Source organism: Aegilops tauschii, chromosome 3 (genome assembly GCF_002575655.3).
Source record: "Aegilops tauschii subsp. strangulata cultivar AL8/78 chromosome 3, Aet v6.0, whole genome shotgun sequence".
NCBI classification, from domain to species: Eukaryota; Viridiplantae; Streptophyta; class Magnoliopsida; order Poales; family Poaceae; genus Aegilops; species Aegilops tauschii.
Window position 1 is genome coordinate 533664633 of NC_053037.3, and position 25081 is coordinate 533689713.

The 25081-nt window shown below is 46.5% G+C and overlaps 2 protein-coding genes, 1 long non-coding RNA gene and 1 other non-coding gene across 4 annotated transcripts; 1 reads left to right on the forward strand and 3 right to left on the reverse strand.

Annotated features, from left to right (window-relative positions):
• The first annotated feature begins 2421 nt into the window (after positions 1-2421).
• Positions 2422-4026, forward strand: LOC109740790 (uncharacterized). Its single transcript, XM_020299841.4, has one exon. The coding sequence runs from the start codon at positions 2871-2873 to the stop codon at positions 3843-3845; it is 975 nt and encodes a 324-aa protein (XP_020155430.1). The 5' UTR covers positions 2422-2870; the 3' UTR covers positions 3846-4026.
• A 958-nt stretch (positions 4027-4984) lies between these two features.
• Positions 4985-7830, reverse strand: LOC109740776 (uncharacterized). The gene is made up of 9 exons (XM_040402754.2): positions 7709-7830; positions 7425-7606; positions 6851-6931; positions 6662-6748; positions 6449-6572; positions 6268-6339; positions 5843-5917; positions 5389-5498; positions 4985-5299 (listed from the first exon to the last, which is right to left on the reverse strand). Exons 2-8 carry the CDS (start codon positions 7566-7568, stop codon positions 5401-5403), a joined length of 681 nt encoding a protein of 226 aa, XP_040258688.2. The 5' UTR covers positions 7569-7606; positions 7709-7830; the 3' UTR covers positions 4985-5299; positions 5389-5400.
• An 11735-nt stretch (positions 7831-19565) lies between these two features.
• Positions 19566-19636, reverse strand: TRNAG-GCC (transfer RNA glycine (anticodon GCC)). The gene has a single exon. It is a non-coding gene; the product is annotated as a tRNA-Gly (tRNA).
• Positions 19637-19944: 308 nt separating this feature from the next.
• On the reverse strand, positions 19945-22448 carry LOC120976934 (uncharacterized). Its single transcript, XR_005773604.3, has 2 exons — positions 20921-22448; positions 19945-20768 (listed from the first exon to the last, which is right to left on the reverse strand). It is a non-coding gene; the product is annotated as an uncharacterized lncRNA (long non-coding RNA).
• Positions 22449-25081: the final 2633 nt, after the last annotated feature.

Consider the following 25081-nt stretch of genomic DNA (forward strand, 5'->3'; position numbering starts at 1 on the left):
TCGCTCGCTCGATCCCGTCGATCTGGACGAAGTCAGACGCCACGGCCACCATGACCGACCCCGTCCACATGGCCACTGCCCTCCCTGCGGGCTAGGAGCTTGTCGAGGAGCTCCGAACGCCTTCGCTACTTCGTCTGCGCCAACGAGATCAAGTCCAGCACCCCCGCATCGACGTCGCTGCCGTCTTCCTCAACCTTGGGCCACCGCGACATTGCCGTTTGATCCGCGTCGCCCAGAGCTCCCATGTCTTCCCCTAGGGCGCCATTGACACCGCCATGATCTCCTCTTGCCTTTCCCATGTTTCCCCTCTCGTTTGCTCTCGTTAGGTATTTTGCCGTGGCCGAGAACCGCCGTCCGCCATGGCCATTGCAGGGGTAGCCACTGAGCTCCTCGGATTGACCCCGTGGCACATGCCCGCTCCTATGCACGCCCATGCCCGAGCCTGCCGCTCTTCTTCCGCGCCCGCGGGGCCACTCCCTCTCCATGCCCACGCCCGTGCTACACCGCGTCGGTCGCGCCCGCCGCTGCCGTCGCGCTCACCGCAGCCACCGCACCATTGTACCCCGCGCGAGACACACCCTGGCCGCGCGCCACACTCTCGCTGGCTGCGCTCGCCCCGTCTGCTGCCGCCTATCCCTTCGCTCGCCCCGCTGTCGCGCCCCTGCCTCGCGCCGCCTCCAATCGTGGCCATCTTCTGCCGGCCGCCCCCTCAGCCACGCCGGCCGCATCTCTACCCTCCACCGTCGGCCGCTCGCCTCGCCTGCTGCGTGTTGCTTCCTGCTGCTATGCGCTGCTCTACCGCTGGTACGCTGTTGCGCCATGCCCTCGACGCCGCCGTGGACAAATGTGGCGGAGGGATTGTTAATGGAGTACGAGAAGGAGGTGGCGGAGAAGGTGTGGAGAGGCAGGAGGTCTGGGGCGGTGTCACCTGGCTATGGTGGAGGTGTTTATGCGAGAAGGAGCCGGAGTGGAAGGAGAGGTCACAATTGGAAAGAATCAAAAAAATAATCATAACCCGGAGATCTCAGTTCAAAAAAATGCTAATATCGATGGAGGGGTGATTTCCTTCAATAGGTGGAAAACATAGGAAATATTGGTTGTTATCAAGGAAAGTTAAAAATTTAGGAAAGTTAGGATTTTTGAACTGATTTCTATGCAAATGGGTTTTTATTGTTTGGTAACATGATATCAGTACCTGCCCGTTTATGACGTGTCTGATTAGGAAAGTTTGTAAATGTTAAGAAACTATTTATTGGGAGGAAAGTTGTGACGTGTCTGTTATTTGTTTCCTAAAACTAATTTCACTAATAAGAGAAATCGATTGATTTAGATAAGTTAGGAAAGTTAGATTAAAATGTATTATTTGTTTCCTGAAAATCTGTTATTTGTTTCCTAAGACAAATTGAACCAATAAAAGGAATCGATTGATTTGCATAATTTAAGGAAGTTAGATTAAAATGTATTATTTGTTTCCTGAAAATCTGTTATTTGTTTCCTAAGATAAATTGAACCAATAAAAGGAATCGATTGATTTGCATAATTTAAGAAAGTTAGATCCCTGATTTGTTATATGTTAGGAAAGTTCTGGTTGTAATAAAGAGTGGAGAGAAAAATAAACCGATGGACCAGGCTGGGAGGGGGTGGTGGGAGGAGAGACGAAAAAACCCAGCAAAAATAAACCGCGGACCAGGGTGGGAGGGGTGGTGGGAGGAGAGACGAAAAAAACCAGCGAAAATAAACCGCAGAGACGATTCACCAACTCGTCCATTAGGAGTAGAGATCTGTTATTTGTTTCCTAAGACAAATTAAACCAATAAAAGGAATCGATTGATTTGCATAATTTAAGGAAGTTAGATTAAAATGTATTATTTGTTTCCTGAAGATCTGTTATTTGTTTCCTAAAACAAATTGAACCAATAAAAGGAATCAATTGATTTGCATAATTTAAGGAAGTTAGATCCGTGATTTGTTATAGGTTAGGAAAGTTCTGGTTGTAATAAAGAGTGAAGAGAAAAATAAACCGATGAACCAGGATGGGAGGGGGTGGTGGGAGAAGAGACGAAAAAAACCAGCGAAAATAAACCACGGAGACGATTCACCAACTCGTCCATTAAAAGTAGAGATCCCCAGAGGCCAGAGGCCAGAAATCCGGCGCCACACATCCCCACATGCCCTTCCATGTGCATGTGCCATGATCTCCAGCATGTTGCCCACATGCCGCTGCTCGCCGTCGCCGAGACCCCCAGACAGTAACCCCGGGCTCACTGTACACTGCCTGAGAGCTATCACGCATCAGCCATGGCCTCTCGTCGTCGACACTCATGGTGAAAGTTGGCAGCGTAAGCTTAGTATATAGTGAAGCGTGGTAGTAGAAAAATGGAAAATATATACGATACTCCTAGGATCGGAGCATAGTGTAATGGCCCGCGGAGGAATCAAGGCTGGATCGGTCCCCGGGCCGGACCGGGCCTGCGAGATGGCGCACGCATTTACTCGCTCCAAGCAATAGCAATAGCAATAGCAATAGCAAGCGGATGAAGAAGGTTCATGGTTTAAAACGCCACACCTCATGCCCATGGGGGGCAAGGCAACCCCCCAACTCACTTTCGTGCACAGCTCACTTTCCAGCGCGGTTCGGCTCGCTCGCCAGCCAGTCTACGGTCTCCTGCCCGACTGCCTCCCTCCCCTCCCCCCCTCGCCAAACCGAGCTCCGTCATCATGCTGGCTCCGCTGCTGCATGGATCCATGGCGCTCCCCCACCCCCGCGCCGCCGCCTATGTATAGTAGCCTTCCTTGCTAGCCCATCATCCATCCATCCATCCATCCTCTCGTGTCTCTCAGTTCGTCATAGCTAGCGAGGGGCAGACAGGATGCAGGACCTGTTCTCGGTGCCCTCCTGCTTCTCGTCCGGCGAGAAGCAGCTGCCGGACGCGCCGGCGTCGGCGGCGCCGGCCACCAGGTCGGGGCAGAGCGCGGTGACGCTGGTGTACCGCGCCGTGATCTCCGGGCAGAGCCGGCTGGTCACCGTGACGTGGTGCAGGAACCTGCTGGCCCACGGCATGCAGGTGTCCATCGAGGGGTCGGCCGGCGGCGGCAAGGACAAGAGCGGCGGCGGAAGGGAGCACGGCAGCGGCGGCGGCATCGAGGGCGGCGGCGGCGGCGCCAATAAGAGCTGCAGCGCGTGCAAGGTGGAGATGCAGCCGTGGCACTTCTGGCGCAAGTACGGGGCCAAGCAGTTCCAGGTGGACGGCCGGCCGGTGGACGTGGTGTGGGACCTGCGGGCCGCGCGCTTCTCCGACGAGCCGGAGCCGGTGTCGGACTACTACGTGGCGGTCGTCTCCGGCGAGGAGGTGGTGCTCCTGCTCGGCAACCAGAACAAGGAGGCGTTCCGGCGGACGGGGTCGCGGCCGTCGCTCTCGCTGGGGGACGCGGCCATGGTGTGCAAGAAGGAGCACGTGTTCAGCAAGAAGCGGTTCCTGACCCGGGCCAGGTTCCACGAGAAGGGCAAGCTGCACGACATCAGCATCGAGTGCAGCAGCGGCAACCTCGGCGGCGGCGGCACGGACGTGGACATGGCCATCAAGATCGACGGCTGCGTCAACGTGCTCGTCAAGCACCTCCAGTGGAAGTTCAGGGGCAACGACTGCATCTCCATCAACAAGATGAAGGTGCAGGTCTACTGGGACGCCCACGACTGGCTCTTCGGCACCGGCATGCGCCAGGCCCTCTTCATCTTCAAGCCCCAGGCCCCCTCCCCCTCGCCATTGCCCGACTTCGCCGCCGCCCCCGCCGCCGACGAGTTCTCCGATTTCTGCCTCTTCCTCTACGCATGGAAGATCGAATGAGCTCCCTCGCTCGCTCGCTGGCTAGCTAGGTGCTCTTACCTACATTCGTTTGTTACTGCCGCCACATTACAGAGCGGATGATGATGGACATTTCACCATGTTATGAGCAAGATACTACTACCATGTAATGTGACAATGTGTGTGTAAGAGGGGGAGTGAATGTCTGTCTGATTGAGGTTGAGGTTGAGGGCCTGAGGCCATTCTTCTCTGTTCCATTGGAGCGTGTTGTGCATGCACATGGAGGATCGGCATGGAGGGGCACAGGATAGTCCTGGGGGCGAGGAACAGCCTGGTCCTGATGGAGAAACATGCATATGCATGGAGGGTGGCGACATGACAGGCAGAACGGCATATGGCCTTTCCCAATCAATCATGCTGGTTTATCCAGGGGAACTCCAGCTAAGAGAACTGGTCCCTCCCAACTCCTAACTCCTATCTAGCAGTACTCTACTCTACACTGCCTCTGATTTCTTTGTTATCATCTTCCACTCACTTACTTTGACCGGCCTAACTAACAAACTGCCTCTGCTTTCCTCCGTTCAAGAACAAGGAGAGCAGGTATGGACAAGGACACAAGATACTGGTACAATAGCTGTATTTAACTCAGCTGTGCTATTGTTAATGGCGACTGGTCAAAGAGTGCACTGTTTTTCACCCAGGTTTTCAGTGATGGTCACATTTGGACCATGCAGCTTTGGTAACCCCCATGCCCAAGTTGAGATCTCAGGGACGTCTACTGGGCCAGTTTTAATAGTGGCTAACAGATGCAGATGAAAGGCTACTACTATGTTTCATACAGACTAAAAAAAATACACATACATAGGGTATACAGGGCTCAAGAAAAAAGTGAGCACAGTAGCTCCCTGGAGAACAGGTCAATCATGTAGTACATACCTACCATCAGCTGAGAAGTTGACAAAGTTTTATCCATTCCAATGCTCATGCCTTCCCCATTGGCTGACAGCCATTGTTTAAACCAGGAATGCCATAGAATCTAGATGAAGAGAATTTGTATGCGTCTTTGTTATGTTATACTAGCATACTTGCAATCAGCAGCATCCTACGCTCTCCTCACGATTCTAGTATAAAATATAAAATAGAATAAAAAAGGGACTGCTTCGTTAGCAGATAGTCAAATATGCGAACATGGAAAAGTAAACTTGTTGACCAAACAGCCGATATGATGAATAGTTACAAAATGTTTCATACGGTGCTCTTTCCACATGAACTTAATATGAGGAGAAAGGTTCTCGAGCCTCATACTTCCTAGACAGACAACGCACGATACTTATCGAGTTTTGCGATATATCAGTTGACCAAAAAAACTCAAACTAACAAAAATATATATTATTTTGGGCCAAAACCAAACCATTTTGCCAGCGATAATTTGTTTTTCTGATGAGGAGCTTCACCTGAAGGTTTTCCACTAGTTCTGCGTGCTGGTCACTAGTTAGCTGTGATGGAAAAAAAACAAATTAGAGCTATATGGCGTAAAATAAATAGATTGCATTGGCATATGAAGTGACTTTGTAGCTTTGCTTACTAGTAAATAAGTTTATTTTCGACCAAAACCAAAAAACTTGGCCAAGGAAAATTTGTTTTTCCCCTGAGGAGCTTCTTCTGAAGGCTTTCCGCGCGCTGGTTTCTGGTTAGCTGTGATGGAAACAAAAACAACCACATCAGAGCTACACGCCTACACCACACTAAGAAGGTAATTCCACTGGCATATATATATGAGCACAGTGGATTTTGATGCTTCACCAATTAGCTGCTAGCATAGTAAGTGTAGAAAGAGCAGTCAAAGTGTAAACTGGGTATAAGTTCAATAATAAAAAATATAATATTCAAAACGAGTGTTTGATTGTTTCAAGCAATGATAGCTGGGACTTCTTCCTCTCAGAATCAAGGTAAAACCAGACAAATTTGGCGCTCTTGCAGGCGTTGGATTTTATGGGGGGTCTGCCTTTCAAACATAATGGAGGCATTAAAAACATTACCTGAATTGGATTTTTTAGCATCTTGGGATGCCCCTGAAACTGAATTCTTTTGCTCTGGAGGACTGTCCCCAGCACCTAGTTAATTTGAACAACAGGATAAAATTATGTCAGACCATTTCAGGAAAAATGCATGAGTAATGTAGTTAAAAAATAAACATAGCATTTAGAACTGGATGAGCTATTGCTGAAGTTTCATCCGAGTCATAGATGCTGTAAGAGGCGAAATGTTTACTAACTGAAGTTGCTAACAGAGCAAAATCGACTCTAATAGCATCGGCAGTAAAACATCAATGATGTTTTAGTTTTAAGTAAGAATAGGCAGGTTGCAAATTTATCTTAGACACGGATAAGTACAGTAACTTAAGCAAAGAACTTTCGAAAAAATAGGTGAGGAACCATGTGAAGATATTCTGGAGAAAACTCACCATCTGTGGATGACTTTCTGTAGGTGTTCTTCAAGAACTCGACGAAAGAATGCTCATTGTGATCAAGCATCACTGGTCCAAAACAAGGTCAAAGTTTCCAATAGTTATTACTAACATGATTTTGCAACTTTTCTATACGGCTTCTTCGCAAATCAATGTCAGACAAAGATGGGTAGATTACATTGTTGAAACAATTCATGCCGTTTATGCTCAGAGGAACCGAGCAAGAGCGATCGCACCGCCTCTGAATCTTTCTCTGAGCACACCTTGGAAAGGTTGTTTGTATCTAACAGGATACCTGCAAGCTGAGGGCAAACCCACAGAACATAATCAGGAATGCCAGTATAAATTAAGCACAATGGCCGCTAGAGCAGGTTGAAAATACACCACCAACCAGAAGTTTCTTTATGTCCAGGCTCTGAAGTAGGGCATAAGCTTCTTCAGAATGGTCATTGGCGAGGAGTGTGCAAACTGAGCCCGCCTAGGAGACAAAAACAAGCATGATTATGAAGTAAATGACGGAACCATATGAATTCTTCATCAGACAAACCAACAGTACTTCAGCGCAAGTACACGATATTACCTCACCGTTTGATCTCAAAACATCTTGCCCCACCACCACCAAGCTGGCCCGCTGATCCATTATTAATCCCTCCATATCAACCTATAATTCAGTTCAGCCTCTCAAAGTCAGCATCACACATTATACATCTACTTTACCCAGGATGTATGTGCAGGAACAAGCAGTTGATATTGCCACCACGGCACATTGCTATCCTCGACACCTTATGCAGAAAAATAAATGTGGCAATACTCATGACATCCCCCACTTGTTGCTGTGCATATGAACTGGGGCAACACATGAGGAACAGGCTAGCACCCAAACTCGCAATTACACAAAGCATATATCGGTCATCGCCATTCACTCGAATGGAATGGCGGCCACATGGTACCAATCGGAATTAAGAACACCCACATGGCAGGGCACACGACTGCGATGAATTGCTGTATAGCCTCATCATCTTTGTCGCCTCTGCCCAAATTATAAACGCCCAATAACTCTGGAACGGGACCTAGACAGTTGTCTGTCGGAGAAGAATCCCATGCTGGCCATCTAAGTACAATCAAGCACCCCATTGTTGCAAAGCATGGCCTACCTCGTCGGCGAAGAGCAGGGCCGAGGCGTCGACCCCGACGTGGTAGAGGAGCCAGGCCGCCTGCCTGCACCCCGCCATCCTGCTCCGGCGCATGTTCACCACCGGCACCGCCGCCGCCTGGCCGTCCCCCTTGCTCGACTGCATCCACGCGTAGCATATCGCCGCCACGATCGAGCTCACACCTGCTCCAAATCAACACGACAAAATCGCAAGCGAGCGAGCGATACTGGTGGTTAGATTCAGATACGCTTCAGGGATAAAACATGAGGACCAATTGATCTTACTTTTGGAGGCGTCGGAGAGCACGAGCTTCGTGGACCTCGAGCGGGAGGAGCGGTCCCCGGAGGACAGATCGGCGAGGGCGGCGCGCTGGCGGCGGAGGAAGGCGTTGAGTCGAGCGACGCCGTCGTCGAAACCGTCGACGGCGGGGGAGCCAGAGGCGGACGCGTGGCGGCGGTGGTGCAGGGGGCGCGGGGGCGCGGAGGCGGTGGGTGGAGAGTTGGACGCGGAGGAGGTGGTGCGGCGGAGGGAGGCGGAGGGGTCTGGGCCGGAGGGGCCGTGGAAGCGGGACTTGCGGCGGGACGAGTGCGGGTTCGGCGGCAGGGACGGGGATGGGGAGGGCGGCGCCGACGGGGTGGAGGTGTCGGAGCGCGGAGGCGAGGAGATGATGGACGCCCGCTGCAGGATCTCGTCGCCGATGCCGCCCGGCTGCCGGTGCCTGCACGTACACGCCGGGAGGAACAGCGTTTAGCGGCGCCCAGTGGGTGGCGAAGTTTTCCGGCGTGGTTTGAAACTGGGCCACTCATTCATCATCATTCGGCCGGTCGTAATATGCTTTCGGCCTAGTTTGGCCCATTAAACCCGAAATACGAAATATGCGAATTCTTTTGTGCAAAAAGTGAGCTGATGATAGAGTTACAAAAACCTCTCGAAATTATAGTTACAAAAAATATCAATTACGATGAAAATAAAAATATTAAATGTGAGCTTGATAGGGCATATTAATATTTTTAAATTTCAAATTTATATCCCTGGCCAATTTTATAGAAAATTTAACAATATATACAATACGAAATATGATGGAGCTAACAGACTTTGTTGGTATAGTGGATGCTGGTATTCTTTCTACAAACTTAATCAAAGATAGAAATGTTTGGCTTTAAAAAATTAATACACTTCATAAAAAAATAATGGAGAGAGCATTTTTTTCACATTGTGTTAGATAATAGAAAATAAACCAAAAATGACAAATGGAGGCCGAATTTATAAAATTCCAAATTCAAACGTTTTAGTTTAAAAATGTTTTGAAAACAAATACACATATACCTAGAGACATAATGTACTTGTGTGTAAATTTTCAGGTCAAAATATGTTAAAATGCGAGCTACACAAAGAAAACATGTCTATGGTTTTTTAGCATATGTATTGCTCGTCCTCGAAGTCCATGATTTTTTTTTTGCAGCTCGCAATTCAAGATATTTCATCCTAAAATTTTACACACATACAATTACATCCTTGTATGCATGTGTATTTTATTTTCAGATTTTTTTTGAAACTGAAAACTTAGAACTTTTAAAATTAAGACCTTCATGAAGCTTGGTTTCCAAAATGCCCTAATCAAAATATACGTGTATAAAAAAAATGAGCTGTGAGACGACACGATGTTTTGCACCAAAAGCTACAGATCACAATGCATCAGTGGCCCGTGGCCGCGTGCATATGCACGAACGGAATGATCCGATATACCTTCTCGCTGAACGTGACATGGGATCCCGGCGGTCCAGCGCCGGCGAGGGCTCCGTGCCGTTGCCACCTGCGAACTTGGGCACCTGCCTGGACGGTGAGCCCATCCGCCCCGGCGACCCGGAGCCGACCATCATCCTCTTGGCCTCCTCCAGCCACTCCTGCGTCTGCTTGCTCGCGTTGCTGCCCCTGCTGCTGCCGCCGCCGCCACTACGGCCGCCTTCGCTTTCCGCCCTCTGCGGCTTCTTCTCCGACGACTGCTTCTTCTTGCTGCTGCTGCTGCTCTCGCCCGTGAGGTCGTACGCGGGGGAGCCGGCGGCGACGGCGTTGTGCTTCACGCCGACGGTCCCGAAGAACCAGTCGTTCATGAAGTCCGTCAGGTCCGGCGTCCCGTCCACCTCCATGGCAGCTGGCCGACGACGACGACGACGACTCCCGTGCGTACGAAGTGTTCTTGCTCTTTTTTTCTGCTGGCACACGGCTTCCGATTGGTAGACCGGGTGTGGTATGGTGTTTCTAGGGTTCGATGATCGTGGAGTAATTAACTGGTAGGGTTAAATTTGCTGCGGAGAGCGCGTCAAGTAATCGACGACCGCGTGCCCGGCCGGCGGCCGGCCGGCGTCTGCGTTGTACCGTAGCGGCGAGTGATCATTCCGAGGGCTTCTTTTTTGGCAGATGGAGCTTGCTGAAGAGACAACGGGCGGGTCCGACGGTCGGCCCTTGGCTTGGCTGTCTTTGCAAACGTGACAGTTTAGAGCATCTCCAGCCGCGCCTCCAACAAGGTCCTTCAAGTGACTTTTCGATCGCCGGCGTCAAAAAATCGGCCCAGTCATGCCCCCAAGGGCCCAATTTTCGCCGGCTCGGGCCGAAATTGGCGCAGCGGACCCAACCCGAACCCGGCGTGCTGGGGGCGCTCGGGGGCGTCGGGCGAATCGTTTTTGGCGCGAAAGAGCCGCGGGCCCTCCTTGCCAGCGACTCGTCTCGCTTCTCGCCGCTTCGTCGTCCTCATCGCCTCGTTTCCCGCGGCGAATCAATGCCAAAGCTGTCGCGCGCTGCCGCGCCGGTCAGCCTCCGTCATTGATGCCTCACGGGCGGCGCAGTGAAGGCGTGACGACGCGCGTCCCCGCGCATGCCACGCATAAACGCGGCGGCCACGCGTGCGCGCGGCGCCTCCGCCTAATAAGCCGACCCCCAGCGCGCCGGTGGCATGCACAGAGTCTCCACCGCCGACGCGCCCTCTCTCCCCCTTCCTCCCTCTCCCCTCGCCGTCCCCAGTTCAAAGAAATGGCCGAATGCTTCCCAGGCGACGGCGCGACGGCGAACGGCTTCGGCCGCCGCCACCTTCACGAGGACGAAGCTCGGCTCCTATTTGAGGCCGAGTACCCGGTCCCGCCGGACATGCGGGTGCCCGGGGCGTGGAGAATCAGCGCCGGCGGGGTCCCGGTGCCACCACCGCCCACCGGGGCGGCGCGGCGTGCGGAGATCGCGCGTGGCCGCGCTACGTCCCAGACAGCCCGCTCTGGGAGCCGTACTTCCGCCGCCGTCACGCCGAGCAGCTCGAGGCCACCAACGGCGTCGTGCCCTCCGGCAGGCTCAACTCCGAGGGGCGGCGCCGATGGTGGGGCGTGCCCGGCCGCACGTTGGAGGCCGTCCTCGAGTACATGGAGGGCGGCAACACGCCGAGGCTGGAGTACCCCGAGCCCCCGTCCTTCTCTCGCCGTCGTGGGAGCTCGTGGACGCCGAGGCGCATGGACCCCAGAGCGTCCTCCTCCTTGTCCGGTCGGTCGACGGCTCTCCCTGCCTCCGCCCCGTCAAGCCGGAGCCCCAGGACACGCCTGTCAGCCGGCGCACCCGTAGCTCCAGTGTCCGCATCGCCGACTCCACCCCCGCCTCGGGCCGCTTCGTCCTCGTCGCGCCCAAACCGGAGCCCAGCCTCCCCCCGGAGTACGAGGAGATAGCCCGGCGCGGCTTCTCCGACGAGGACGCCCTACGGTGGGCGCGCGACGACTACCTCCGCGACGAGATGGTCCGGCAGCGCCGGGCCCTGGAGGAGATAGCTGCCCGCAAACGTGGGCGCGAGGACGAGCACGGCGTCGTGATCCTCGACAGCGACGACGACGAGGACGCCGCCGGACCGTCCAACCCGCCGCGCCAACCGGGGGAGGGCTGCAGCAGGGACGGCGGCCGCGGCGGAGGCGACGACGATGACGACGACGACTGCACGCGGTTCTACAGCCTCCTCGGCATGTAGAACTGCAAGGGCGGCTGGCGGCAAGGGAGACGACGAGGAGCAGACTAGTAGCTTTTTTTTTCTTTTTTGTAAAATATTTTAAATATGAACGAACTTGCCGAAGTTTGGTTTAATTTGCGCCGTGTTTGTGACAAAATTTAAGTTTTCAAAAAAGCGTGGGCGCCGCGACTGGGGGACATCTCGCCCCCAGCACACGGTTTAGCGCCGGTGCGCCCCCAGGCCTCCTGGGAGGCCAGCGGCTGGAGATGCTCTTACTCAATAACGCACGCAGGTAAAGTAATCACTCGTACATACGCACATACACTCATTGCTATGAACACACACATCCTATCCCTATGGGCACCTCTTAAAAGTTGAGTCACATCATCTTAACATTGACGAAGTCGTCACAGACAGCTTCGTAATCGACGAAAAAGTCTTCTTTCACTAAACACACATCACAGGAAGGCCTAAAATGAATTCTCATAAATTGCGAGCACCATTGTCAAGTCTGAGACTTGAACTTGATGCCCCCCAAGACACCTTTTTAGGCTCGGTTTTAGGTTCGGACGACGCTTTTTGTCAAAAAAAAAAATGGCCCAGCCACACCCCCAAAATGTTGAAATAGCGCCGGCAAATCTAGGCGAAACCCAGCGCGTCGGGGGGAGGGGGGCCACCGGCGGAAGTTTCGGCGAATCGTGTGTCACCACATGTCTTTTTTTGGCCCACTTAATCATTTTCCTCGGTTCAGTGATATTCTTGGGGCTCCAACAGCTGGAGATGCTCTAACCATTCAACCACGGGTTGGTATGCAATACTTTTTTTGTTCAACAGCTACGGCACGCATGTTCAGCAGTATTTTTTTTTCACGAGGACTATACCCGTCTCGCTGCAGGTTATTCTGCCACGCGAGGATACTGGGCCGGACCATTTAGTCTGGTTTTTCTTGTTCTCTAGGTTTTCTATTGAAGATGCTTGCTCGTTGCTGGGCTTTTTCATTGTTATACTGATTTTTGTCTGGTTTTCTTTAGTTTTTTTCTGGTTTCTTTTGTTCCTTCACTAGTTTTCTCTGTTTTCCTTTCTTAGTGTTTCTTCGGTTTTCTTTGTTCATTTTTTATTTTCATACTTTTTCTTTTCTTTCTTTTTAAATTTGGGTTTTTTTGTGTCTCTTTTTTGGTTTTTCTTCCCTTGCTACAGTATCAGGTCAGTCTGGAATTGTAGCCTTGTTTTCACTGTTTCTGTTGTTTTGTAATGGTTTTTATCGGGTTTTTTTCCTTTGGTTTTCATTTGTTTCCACTGTTTTGCTCTGGTTTTCTTCAATTTTCTTCGGCTTTCACTGTTTTCTTTGTTTTGCACCAGTTTTGTTCGGTTTTCTTTATTTATTTATTTTTCTTTTTTGCTTTGTTTTTCTTCATTTTTTTCGTTTGTTTCTTCTATATTGTTGGGTTTTTTTCCTTTTGTTTGATTAAAATTTTACTCCAAATACATGTTTTGATGTTCACTATTGTTCATACATACTGGTACTTTTTTGTATACATCTGAAACATTATTTTTATACATATTTAATATTTTTGAAATACATGATTAATATTATTATTTTCAAATATTGTTTTGATGTTTGTTCTTTTCGCACACATTTGTAAATTTTTCTGGATAGATCAGAAACATTATTTTTGTACACGCCTTGCATTTTAAAATACACTAGTTGGATGCCCGTGCGTTGCCACGGGACAGAAACATTTATAAAGGCAATAAGCGATCAAATTACAACAATAGTAAATGCTCAATGCATCTCCGGATACACGCATCATGTGCCATCTCCTCTTAAACTCTGCCCCCAAGCGAGTATTGAGGTAGGAGACAAACAATATGGTCATGTACTAAGAACCTCACATTAACATGGATGCCTGTTGGTAGCAGTGGCCATGATAAACAAAATATGGAAATCGTGCTTGGGTTCTTCCCATGATTGTTACTCAAACCACGTATCTTTCTTGCCTAATGCATTCCACTCGAGCGTAAAAAAAATCCATTACTTACCTTCTGTTGTTCTCTTTGCATCATGTACATCAAATACAATAAGATTGTCTAATGAGGGTTAATCTAAGTGATATGCAACAAAGATCACGCAACAAAATGAGTCACTAATACACAAACTCTTTATCTGAAACATGGCTTTATTCCAACATTATAAAAAGGCAATTGCAAGATTACATCCGGCTGGCTACAACTAAAAAATAAAACAAAATAAAAAAATTGCACTGAAACTCCACAACTTACAAGTTCATTTCAAACAGAGTTGCTTTCCCCTCCGATAAAACTATCTGTTAGCACAAGCTTGAGCATCACCACTTTCAAAAACCAGAACAGAGAGGACCAAGTGTTGTCATATATATAAGAGAGCCCTTGTTTCCTGTCTCCTACAAATTTCAAAAGAAGGGAGGAATTTGACCATGCCCCCCACACCCTGAACCTCCAACCGGAATATCAACCATATTGCCGTTCTCCGGCTGCCTTCCCATGCTCGACCCTGCGAGCTTGCCTGACCTTTTCTCTAGTGCATCTTTGTAGCCATACTAACCTTGCTGTATAAACCTATAATTGCGGCCATGCCGCTAAATGGAGTGTAGTACGGCAAGGACATCGTGTCGATGTCTGACGCGACCTTGGTATCCGTAAAATGATGATGTATTCCCTGCAGGTTCTCTTGCCTGTTAGAGTCGTCCGCCTTCCAGTCCGTTGCTACTATTCGTCCAATGTGTAGCAAAGGTTGGTGTCGCTGACGTATCACTATGTCTGTCTAGTTGCGAGAGTAGCAAAGGTGAAATATGTTAGATTGATGTTGTTTGAAATTAAATGGAAAATAAGAATACCACGTCAGTGTGTGACAAATAGCTAATAAATACATGTTGGAATCCTTCGAGGAACATGGGATGAATTGGGAGGACCATTCGTTCAAGGAATTGGAGTCGAGTGAATTGTTTTAGTTCGGCAAGTGTTTTTTTTAAACCTTGTAGTCATGCAAGTAGCCGACCAAAGTTCCATATAGCAAATTCCAAAATTTATGTCACCTCAAAGTCGAAATCATCAATTTTCAAAATCTGTGATGCATCACAATAATTCATATTATACATAAATAGAGCTTTGAAATATGACGAGCCTGCTTTGTAAAAAAGCCCATTAACTAACAAATTTTGATACTTCTAAAATATTTTAACATAAGCTGTGTATGGCGGCGCAAATCATTGTGAACCTGATATATAACAGATACAACAAGGAAACATGTGATAATGTAAGTTACCTTGTGAGAGAAACAAGCTTCATGTTGACTTCCGGGCACTTCAGTATCTTCCTGTAAGTTAGGAAATTGCCTCTAGAAATGGTCAACTACATTGCATAACAGAATAATCAAGACTCAAGAGCATCAGTTGTGAATGTTGCAAGATAGACAAAACTATACGGAGAAAAAGGATATATCACAGAAACCTAGCATATAGAAAGCTTTTTTTTCAAGAGCCGTTCATGTAATCCTTCTGAGGCTGAGCGTGTATTAAAATATCTCCCTAAATATAAGTCCCTTGATGTCTTTGTTGGTAAACTTTTCCTCGTTCAAGATCAAACATAATTTTTCAAAATTGGTTACATGATGGTATTCCCTCCACTTCCGCTAGGCCATGAAAATAGGGTGAAACCATGAATATATGATTTTGTAACGTAAATACAAATGGCGGCGAACTGGTCGGATCGCTTAAAACATGACCGTGAAAATTGGATGCGTACCACTTGCGTGCTTGGTCGACCCCGCAACCTGAAGCATCATTTCTCGCTTGCGTGCCGCTAGCCCTGAGCTATAAGCCACCACCATGCAGCGATCATAGACATGTGCAATGGTACAATAACACCGCATCCCCGTCCCGATATTCGTGACACACCAGCTCATGCCAACTGCTACCAGCGGGCATCCTATCTATTGGGATACCCCTCATAACCTGCAAAATCTGTAATTTAGATCTTAATGTGACTATAGAAATTCAAATATTCCATACATCTAGAGTAAGCTACAGTCGAACAAGCAACTGGAAGATGCAATTTACACTTCAATGCCTAATTATCCGGATTGGGAAATAAGATTGAAATAGTTATAAGGCGGTAAAATTCCCTCACCACTTCTGAAGTCCAGGTCTTGCGCTCTCTATATCAGCAGCCATGCTTTGATTGTAACTCAAACTGCTGACGCTGCAGTATCAATATCTATTTCACTCCCATCTTCATAAAAAGGTAACACCATATCAATGTCAAAACCTCTAAGCAAGAGAAAACTCCAGTTTAAGAAAAATGTGTGAGTTAAAAAAAATGTGTGTAAAGATTACACTGAAACAAGTTGTAACCTCAGGGCGCCATCCCAGGACTGTCAATTACCAATTAAGCATCAGAACAAGCAGAATCTGCTTTGCCATAAACTTGAAACAGTGAAACTCAATTACAAATCAAAATCTGTAATGCAACACCATACAGTAACAGTTGGTTTGCACCAATGATCTAGTTACAAATTCCAATTCACTTCTAAATATTAGCCAGGCAATCCAAAATGATTTACCATGTCATCAAGTACACAAGGCACATTTAAACAAAGAAACAAATATCACAAAAGCACTAAATTTGAAGGCTGAATTACTATATCAGTAACGGGGAGAGGTAGCGCAACAAGGGGCACCACAGATCACATCTACCTTTAGTTGGAGTTATTATAGGTGGGTACCTCGTGGATGGGTAGGGCACCGGGCATGAACATCTTTGAGAGGTAGTAGAGGACTAAGACCAGGCTGTCGTCTAGAGCTTGGGCCGCATCTCCTCTCCCTCATGTTCTTCTTGCCGCCTTCAGACATCCTCCATCTCAGGCGTTTTAGTGGACTTCGGTGACCGTCTCTAGTGGAGAGGCGCCGCCGGCGGGGTTGGGGATTGGGTTGGGGCTAGACTGGTCGCGGATGGATAGTTGTGAGACCAGTGTCCTTGGCAACCCAACTTGAAGCTGCTCTCGGCATCGTTGCCTGCCACCACGATAGACGGTTGGGGTTAGGGCCTGGGTAGGGCGGGGAGCGAGGTGGAATTGGGGATCGGGTGGGTCGAAGCTCGATTGGGAAGGGATTAGAGAGAGAGGAAGAACCGACGATACAGGGGTCATGGTGACGGGGCTCAATGTCCGCCGCCGCCTCCACCACCGCAGCTCGCGTAACTCTCCTAGAACTCCGTCGCCGCCTCCACTGTCGTGGCTGACCACCACAAACTCCCTCCCCTCCATCGCATGGGCCGTGGTCATACCACCCCGTCCAGGGCCGGTGTCGATCCCGACCATGGCTGCCATGCGGGCATGGCCAAGGAGGCGGCCATGGCGAAAGGTTCATGGGTGGGGCGGCATATCACCGATGGGGGTAGAGGGAGGCGCAATCAAGGAGGAAGGGGCCGTCCGGTGGTCGTCGGAGAGGGTGGCGTTCGAGGTGGGTGGTCGTGGGGATGGGGTGCGGGTGGTTTGTGTTTTGGGGGAGGGAGGATACAGATCGGCAGTTCAGGGGAGGAGGCGGAGAACGTGCGTTGTTTCAATTTTTTTCGCTGTCGAACGTGGGTTTTCTCTCTGCTATTTTTTGTTGCGGGGTCGAGGGAAGTTGAACCATCGAAGGAAGGAGGTCGAACCATCACGACGTTCGATCCTCCTTTAATAATAGAGATGATTAACATTATTTTCAAATACATTTTTTGGTGTATATTTTTTCATACACATTCTATCATTTTTTGTACACATCTGAAACATTATTCTTATATACATGTAAGATTTTTCAAGTAAACATTTTTTAATACACGGTAACATTTTTTAAGTAGTTTTGAACACTCTTTCGAATACACCGTAACATTTTCCATGTCAGGGAGTGGATTGGTTTTGTGTTCATGTTCGGCCTACTCGCACGTGAACATGGTGCTCCTACACTTGATAGACAAATCTCTTAATTCATGAATATTTATCAAATCCGTGTCTTTTTAAAATTATGGGTTTTTTAAATCTAAGAAAAAAATTCTAAAATTATGAACATTTTTAAATTCAGGAACCTTTTATGAATTGAGGGAACCATTTTTTGTGATCGTTACTAAATTTATGAACAATTTTTATTTTTAACAATTTTTTAAAAGTTTATGATTTTTATTGGAACATTTTAAAATCCTATCTGTCATTTCTTCAGTTTTTCTTCCTCATTGTTTTTCATTCGCTCATTTAGATGGCCCGAGGCCCAATAGGGGGACTGGCCAGCCAATCAAAGCGAGCACCAGGGGAGTGCGTATTTGGTCATCCTTCGACGTGTTGTGCGCTGAATAAGACCTCCCATGTGTGATTTATTTCACTGTCGCCGCTTTCTCCGTCTTCCCCGTCGGGTTCCTCGGGCAATGGATTTATTGTGGAAAACATATGTCGTGCTGGCTCTTGGGGAGAGTTAGATCGGAAAAACCAGGAGCTGGAGATCCAGGCCAACATGAGCACCCATCGAACAGTGTAGCTAGCCCTTGTGGCAGTAAATTTACATGTGCCAGCAAATTATGGAAGATAGAGAAAAGAAAGGTCCATTTCGACGTATATGGTCTGATAGTCAATTCGGTTTACGTAGGATGAAAACGATGATACATCTAAACACCAACAACTAGCGATGGAAACACCGAACCAAGCACGATAAACCGATAAATCAGAAATATCGGTCAACTAGCGGTGGTAAAAGTGCTCTCCTTGAATCGTAACACTTCAGAAAGAAAAAACTTAGGACCGAGAAACGGCAGCAAAGCGGACCTTACGCTCTAGTAATTCCAACCCGCATGGCGGTCTTGACACTATATTGAACAACAAGAAGTTTTGTACAGGCTAGCAAGACGTGTATGCGGCGACAAGCCGCACGATGCAGTTGTTCTGAAAGTGGTTATTGCTAGTATTATAATTTGATTCGTTGTTAGATTACACGGAATGAGGGATAGAAAATGATCTATCTGGCTGAAATTTACTCCCTCTATAACGCTCTTATATTTCTTTATCTAAACGCTCTTATATTATTTTACGGAGGAAGTACGTAACAACAATCACAGTACAAAGAGTTCTAACTAACGCTTTTATCAGGAAAATAACCAACAACCATGCACGGTGATTTTGCCATAACATTATTGGTAACTACTCCGATTTGATATTATATATATAACTGGACGTGATACATATTGTCCATATAACTTTCAGAAACATTTCACAGCATGCCCTGGCAACTTTGGTAGAACATGCATGGTCATTTGATAGAACATTATTCGTAACTATGGGATAACTGAAACTAAGCAAGGAGAACTTTCAAAAGAAAAAATATGTATGTAATGACTATGAAACAACTGCCCAATAACTGCAATACAACTACCATGGTAATTTGATAGACTGTGTGTAGTGTTGGGAAGAATTTATCTAGAAATGTGACCCTGTTGCAGCAATAGGGTATCTAAAAATAATGAATCGACTCCAATACATCTAGTCAAAATTGGTACATCATTCAGGAAAGTGGAGAAATTTGGTGTTGGAAATAAAAACTCCCCAAAAAAATTGTCAAAAACCGCCACAAAAATCCATCCCTGTATCTGACAAAAAAGAAATCCATCGTCTTTACCTCATCTAACGAAACCACAAGGGTGCATTGTCGAAACACGTCGGATTTAAAGCCGTATTTCGCCGGATTGAAACCCACCGCACCTCCCTCCCAAGTTGTAGAACATTATCCAAAATCGACCCCGCATGAACCAAAACCGATTGCCAGTAGAGGGGATGAACCACACTTGAAGTTCTAGGGTTTGTCCTAAGTCAAACTTGTTTAAGTTTGACCAAATCTATAGAAAAATATATTATCACCTAGATCATCAAACTAGTCTCATGAGATTATTTATGAAATGTATTTTCACACTATGTGTATTTGGTGTCGTAGATCTTACCACATTTTTCTGTAGAATGGAACAAAGTTAAACAGGTTTGACTTAGGATAAACTTATAACTTGATTTATTTTAAAATGGAGGGAGTAAGTTTATATCAACAGTCAGACAGTGACATTAGTGACAAGGCCCAGGGAACAGTGACAAGGTCCAGGAAATGAAAAAAATGCATAGAAGTTGCACCAGCCGGGAATCGAACCCGGGTCTGTACCGTGGCAGGGTACTATTCTACCACTAGACCACTGGTGCCTTTGATGCAAATAAATTGTTTGAAAAACTGAACATCTGAGAGCTAGCAATCCTTTGGTTGGAATCCATATAGTACCCTGTATCCATGTATCTCAGTGTTGGCAACTAAAAGCTTTTAATACGTACATGTCGGATCCACATACTACATCACTCTAAGGGAAGATGCCAACCTGTCATAATGAAAGACAGGAAGTTTACCTCATTGCAGACGAGCTACCCTGACATGGCACATAAATCAGAAGGAACTCATTCGGAGAAAATCTGTTATGGGCAAACAGACCACGATACATTTGTTTCCACTTCTCTTCTGGAGAAAAAGGCCGAAGCCCAAACTTTATAAATATAAAACCAAATAAATGGCAGAGTAGCATACACATAGAAACAGAGGTCCGAACTATGCCGTGAAAAGATCCATTAAAGCATACAGCATAGGGGCACAACATCCCTTGGTAATGAAGCCTGCCCTTAGTAATGTCCATGGATGAAGCCTGTAGCAAATGAAGCCTGCCTTTTGGTAAAAAAAATTCGAGCAAGTAGCAAATGAAGCCTGCCCTTGGTAGTTATCTGGTTGACGCCTTTCAACCGACGGATCATGGATGGATGCTCCAGCTAAAATGATGGTGTGATGGTAGTCCCTGCACTATATGTTTTTGAGGATGATTTTAAAACACCTCTATGTGTGTGGGATGCTTGGCTGTGCAACAAGTTCCTTTCGCTTTTGCTGGTAGTTTATCGCCTTTTCCTTCTTTTGGTTAGTTATAAAATGAAAATGCAAGGCAATTATATACAAAGTAAAAGTGCAATAGTTTGTATGAAAAAGATATATGAAAATTTTCACAATATGTAGGGCATATTTGCTAACAGATCTTGTTTACTCCATTCAAATCTGAAATCAATTGAACAAACAGCAATAGAAAATAACATGCACAGAAGGAACTGAGAATCATACCTGCCGTGCCCATGGATTGGGATATAAGAAGTCAATTCACGGTAATTAACATATATACTATATGAAATTGTTCAACTGACAAGCATACCTCTTCCCGATACAACATCTTTCAACAAAATTACGATAACAAGCAAGTTATAAAAATATATTGTTCCTTTTCTGTGCTAATTTGGAAGATCACCCCTGAAAATTGAAAAGGGTGAATGTCAAGGTACTTTTCATGCCGAACATGCATAAAGGTTAAAATGTATTCCCTCTGTAAAGAAATATAGTGATCTAAACGCTCTTATATTTCTTTACCGAGGGAGTACCAAACTTCAGAAACATGATCTTACAGCTCACTTGAACAATTTGGCTGACAGCAAAATGGCCGATGCAAATCTAGCAAATACCTGACATGCAAACTTTGTTTATCAACCAGCACACAAGATCTTGTTGTGCATAGATTAATACCCAGGAAAAACAGAAGGGGCTCAAAAAACACCATTCAGGACTGCACTTACTTCATGTGTCAATAATTCCAAAAGAGGATATCTGATGCAAGCTTTTTCTATTTGAAAATAATATTTGTAGATCTGGCCCTCAATAATTTTGAGATGTGCTATTATGACCATCACAATACCATGGGTGGAGCCGCCCTTAATTTTTCAGTTTACCACAGTACAAATTTCATACATGAACTAGCTTTCTAACCATCTAAACTATGAACACTTAACAAAACTAAAACCCATAGATGACCACAGTTGGCTGTACCAAATTCTAGCAGAATTCGCCACAGCAAACTGAAGCTGAAAGACAACAAAATACATGAACCACTGCACAAACACGCTGGATGGCATGAATCACATGAAAACAATTACATTTCTCGTTCAATCCAATAGAATCCTCCTCCTCTTCATCACCTTTGCACTGTCCAGATCTTGGTCCTTGGGACCATGATACCATGTATGCTGCTTCAAACTGCTAAAACAAGGAAGAGTTATCTAGGTCTAGATTTCAACTATCTTTTTCTAGATAACAGGATATTCAGTTAGAGTAAGGCAGATTAAAACTAGAGTCAGCATGAATACAATAACCATGAATTAAGCAACTAAAAGGGAACTACGTCCTGTGTTACTCGGATACAAGTCATCCAGTGGAATGCGTCCACAGCAACATCCAACCTACCCATTCTGCAAAATTAGTATCAAAGTCTGTTGACAGGTTGTATGACGATATAGGAAAATCAACCAGGTACCCGAGACGAGCTGACTCCCTGCTTCAAACTGACTGTCGGCTCACTTAACTTTAAGCAAAGGCTTCTTCTTTCATCCGGGCATGCACAACCATCGGGTTGAATTTATCCATCGCACCAGCTATCTTCCGCACCGTGCAATAGGGCAGCAGCTATCACAGCTGAATGGCGGGATCGCGGATGCTATGGACAAATTAAACCGGATAACTGGCTCCCTGTTTCAAACTGATTGCCGGCTCACTGAACTCCAAGCAAGGCTTCTTCTTTCAGTCGGGTACGCACAACCATCGGGTTGAAATTATCCATAGCACCAGCCATCTTCCCCATCGTGCAAAAATGCAGTTGAATGCAAGATGGATGATGCTATGGACAAATTCAACCAGAGGATTGGCTCCCTGCTTCTGCTTTGGGGGTTGATGAGGGCACCGGCGCGCGGCCGTCCAGAGCGCGCTCTGGCATCGGAGCGGGCTGGTCCGGCCATCGGTCGAACAGGTGGTGCGCGTCCGCCGCGAAGAGGGTCCGGAGCGGCCGCGCGCGCGCTTCGTGGAGGAGGGGCCGTCGGAGCACAAGCGAGAGTAACCTCGAACCGCGCCGCCGGCCTTGGCTGCTTGGATGCGCGCGGGCTGGCCGCCGCCCTTCTCCGTGGTACTCTCGCGTTAGGGTTTGCCGGAGGGCGCTGCTATATATATCTACGACCCTATGGTACGGCGCCGCTGACCCCGTTCCGCTTCCGCTGCACGCCCTGTTTTGGTCCGGCCCAACGGCCCACACGCGCGATACGTAGGCATGTCGTGGTGGATAACAACTGAGAGCAATAGATAACGAGCACTTCTTCGGAAGCCTGTCGAAAACGAAAAAAAAAATGTTTTTTTTGTTTTTTTTTTCTTTCGCGAGAATCATGATTTTGCTTTCGCAAGAGGCACGGTTGTGCTTTAGCGAGAGTCACGGCCGTGCCTCTCGAAAAAGAAAAAAATACGTTTTCTGTTTTTTTCCTTTCACGAGAGTCACGGTTTTGCTTCCGCGAGAGGCACGGTTGTACTTTCGCGAGAGTCACGGCCGTGCCTCTCGGAAACAGAAAAAAACTTATTTTCTGTTTTTTTTCTTTCGCGAGAGTTATGGTTTTGCTTCCGCGAAAGGCACGGTTGTGTTTTCGCAAGAGTCACGCGGTGCCTCTCGGAAACAAAAAACGCATTTTTTTTCTTTCGCGAGGGTCACGGTTTTGCTTCCGCGAGAGGCAGGTTGTGCTTTCGCAGTGCCTCCTCGGAAACGAAAAAAAACACGTTTTCTCTTCTTTTTTTCCTTCCGCGTGAGTCACGATTTTGCTTTCACGAGAGCTACGGTTGTGATTTCGTGAGAGGCACGGGCGTGCCTCTTTCGGAAAGGGAAAAACCCGTGCTCCCGGTTCTGTTTTTTCATCCGATTTTTTCATGAAAAAGAAAAGTTCGTTAAAACCTGTCAACATGGGATCTAGTTTTGAAGATCTCGACGCGAGGAATCCAACAGTGAAAGCGGTTCGAGATTTGGACGCACAGTTGAAGAGATAAAACGTTTTGAATAAACGGATCTACGAAAAAAGAAAAAATTCCCAGGTTGCGACAAGTGGCGCGCTGCATGTGCGCCATTTGTCGCACACTGGGGAGTCAGGGTGATCTTTGCAACGAGTACTCCTCAACTAGTGATTTCGATAACAATGAGAGCTTTGTATGCCGCTCTCTATGGCAAAGAGTCATCATTGCACAGGCGGGTCTCTGACTGGGCAGACCCATGACCGCCAGCGAACTTATACTGTAGTACCAAAAACTTTCGACCCCTAAAAAAGGCATAAAAACTCGACATCGCAGGAAATTGAACCATGGATCGGGAGCTACAGGTCATGCGCTGAACCAGGCTGAGCTAGCGAGGGTTACTAATTAGTGAGCACCGTCAGTCTTTAAGAACAAATGCATAGCGCAGATACGAATTATTTTCGGAATTTTGAGTGCATTTTAAAAAAAATTGAGAGTTTTGTGAAACACAAATACCTTTTAAATTTGCGATTTAAAAAAATTGAAACGTTTTAAAAAATCAGGAACATTTTTCAAAATCATGAATGCTTTTTCTGAAAATAGAACATTTTTTGAAATTCGAAAAAAAATTGGGAAATGCAAACATTTATTAAACTCCCGACCAAAATTTGAAACCACTAACATTTATTCAAATTTGTGAAATTTTTTGAAACTCCAAACAAAAAGAAAACATGAACTTTTTAAAAAAATTGTGAACATTTTTTGCAATCTTGAACATTTTTTGAAAATTTGTGAATTTCTTAGCAGAAACACAAAATACACAGTTTTTTTTAATTTATGAACAAAATTTGATAACAGGACATTTTAAAAAAATTATTATTTTGTAGAAGCAAGAGCATTTTTGAACATTTTTATAAAATTAAAATAAAGTTGAAAACCGTACATTTTTTTAAATATGTGAACAGTTTTTGAAAAATATGAACATTTTCTAATTTATGAACAAAATTTTAAAACACGGCCTTTCTTGAATTTTGACAATTTTTTAAAAGCGTGAATATTTTTCTAAAAATAATATTAACTTGAAAAGAAAAAATGAAAAGAAAAGAAATGTCAAATAAAAAAATGGAAAGGAAAGGAAATAGGAAAACCACAGAAGAAAAATAAACAGAATACTCGGTTAGGTTGTAGGTACGCTCGGTAAGCAAACCGTCCGGTCCATCGCGTTGCTTCAGCCGCTTGCCTGTGTGAAACGCTAGCACTTTGACGCATCATGCGTCAAATAGGATTCCGCGATAACAATCTCTCTTCGGCTTTGCTTACAGAAATTCTAATAAAACTAGTAGACTGCCCGTGCGTTGCCACGGGCTTTTTAAAATTTGTACTGGTTATATGTCCAATTTTATATAGATAGAAAAGATAGCCAATGACAAACGAAAAAATAATAATAATCTACTTCGCTTTTAATGTATTTCCATAAAATAAAATGTAATTCGACCCTAGAGATGTCGAAATAGTTCCAGATCTGTTTCTCCTGCTAGTTCATTGCATACAGTATACACTGAAAGAAAGAAACTGGAGAGATCATATTACCATAAGTTCTTGAGAGTATGCAAGGTACATATGGTACACCAATATTCCTCAGTCAAATAATTTGGGAAGTAGGGGGTAAACTTACCATTAAATCTTTTCACAAGGATTGCCCTCGCCTTGTTGGCTTGTTGCTAAAGCAGTGTCCATGTTTTGAGAGCTAAAAGAAA